This window comes from Quercus lobata, chromosome 4 (assembly GCF_001633185.2).
Source record: "Quercus lobata isolate SW786 chromosome 4, ValleyOak3.0 Primary Assembly, whole genome shotgun sequence".
NCBI classification, from domain to species: domain Eukaryota; kingdom Viridiplantae; phylum Streptophyta; class Magnoliopsida; order Fagales; family Fagaceae; genus Quercus; species Quercus lobata.
Window position 1 is genome coordinate 5722985 of NC_044907.1, and position 2076 is coordinate 5725060.

The 2076-nt window shown below is 32.7% G+C and overlaps 1 protein-coding gene across 1 annotated transcript; it reads right to left on the reverse strand.

Annotated features, from left to right (window-relative positions):
• Positions 1-530: 530 nt before the first annotated feature.
• On the reverse strand, positions 531-1154 carry LOC115984458 (wall-associated receptor kinase-like 8). Its single transcript, XM_031107480.1, has one exon. The coding sequence runs from the start codon at positions 1152-1154 to the stop codon at positions 531-533; it is 624 nt and encodes a 207-aa protein (XP_030963340.1).
• Between the last annotated feature and the right edge of the window lie 922 nt (positions 1155-2076).

Sequence of the window (2076 nt, forward strand, 5' to 3'; positions counted from 1 at the left end):
ATCAAATTATTATTGAAATAGGGCCAACAAGGCTTATGTCCGTGTTGCCTTCGACTTCCAATATTTTCTCTACTGAGAACTGCTTAGACTTCTTGGATTCATTGAACTTTTGATAGTTTTTCTGCTATTTTACTTCTTTTTTGTTTCTTTAGGGTGTTCACCACTTTTTTGCGCTTTTTAATTAAATACTATTAATTAAAAAAGGGTTTTTTTTCTTTTAGGTACTAAACAAAATATATATATATATATATATATATGAAGACACAATAAATTCAACCTAGTAAAGTAAATGCCAAACAATAGTCGCATAAAATTACAATTCAATCCAATCAACCCAATCCAAAACATTTCAGTATTCTCAAGCTGCTCTTATGCTAATTGACCACAGGTCAGGTCATTTAAGATATTCATTTGACTCATCTAGAAAGCCACAAATCTTGAATTTTATAAGAATTGAATGGTGGTCACCAACTAATTGTGCTAACCAAGGGTTAATTGAATTTTATAAGCTGCTCTTATCCAAAACTGAATTACCTTGAAAAAAGTCTTTCTCCTGGTGCAATTGAAACCGCAAAACCAAAATTAGATAGTTTGGCAGTGAAAGATTTATCCAAATGTACTATTGGTCTTGACCTGCCACAATGCATGTAACAAATAGCATAGTATGTCTCCATGGCAATTCTCACACGGTCAAGCCATGAGATCAGGCGAGGAACCCATTTGCCTTTACCATGGAGATTATCAAAAAGAGTGTTGTTGGAGATGAGCTCAAAAACCAGGATGGGAATTTCAGTTTCCAGGCAGCAACCATAGATTCTGAAAACATTCTTGTTACTGATCAATTGTTTTATTGCAACTTGATTTAAGAAGAAATCTATTGTCTTCTCAAAGGACCAAAGTCTAAGAGGGCCTTTAACTTTAATAGCAACTTGCCGATCATCTAGTTTTCCTTTGTAGACAGTTCCAATTTCAGCACCAAGTATTAGATCAGGATCATAGTTATTTTCAGCTTGTCGAATGTCCTTGGCAAAGAAAACCCCAATTGTCTCTATATCTCTACCTTGGTTGCAGGAGATTTGCTTCTCTAGTAAGATTGCTCCATTCTGGATGAAGTACTCTTCTTTGGCCTCAAATACCTGCATTGCTTTCTCCATCTTGATTCTCTTCTCTGTCAATAGAATCATTGAACAAGTGACTATCACTTCATATAGTCCATCTCATATTTCTTCTATTATAAATCAAAGAGTACATAATCTTCCAAAAAAAAAAAAAAAAAACATAAAGTTAGTGAAATAGTTTCTTGACGTTATTGTTAATTTGGAAGTAAAATACTTTAAGATTTTCTCACCTTTTATCATCCCCATTATGCTATTCCAGAGACTCATAACCTGTAGCAAGAGAGTATTCAGGAGAATCTTAACCTGCATCAACAACTAATAGTATAGTAAGCACATGAATCTTTTAACTAAAATTACATCTAAGATATACTAGAGCTAAGTCTTTGCTAATCATGATATATTTACATAACGATAAGCAATTGGCCTAAATCCATTTTAAGTGGATAGTTAACTCTCCATAATTCATATCATGAGTAGAGGAGAAAATTCACATTTGGAATTAAAAGGGGGAAATTTCAAGTACCTTCAGAGAAAGCCAACCTAAAATTCTTAATTGATGCTATTAGCAGTTTTGTTGCAAGTTGTACTAGAAAGCAACTTTACAATTTTGGTCATACTCTTTATGTGGTATTAGTCATAATTTGATACTTGATGACAAACCACAACACAAGCAATCCAAAGTCCAAATCCAAATCCATACTCCAGCCACAAGTTGCCTTAAGCAATCTGTTTGGGTTTTTATGAAAGCTAAATTCCAAGATAGACATTTCTTTGTAATGAAAAGTTTAATTGTATTTTGTTTAAGAACTTTTATTTGTAATCGTTCGGTGTAATTAACAATGAAGACAAAAGTATCTTGTTCACTCAACTTCATTGTACACATTTAAAAGTTTTGGTTAAACAAACTTATGATCAATTGAGTGAATATAAGAAAAAATTTAGAAGTTTGGACAGGACT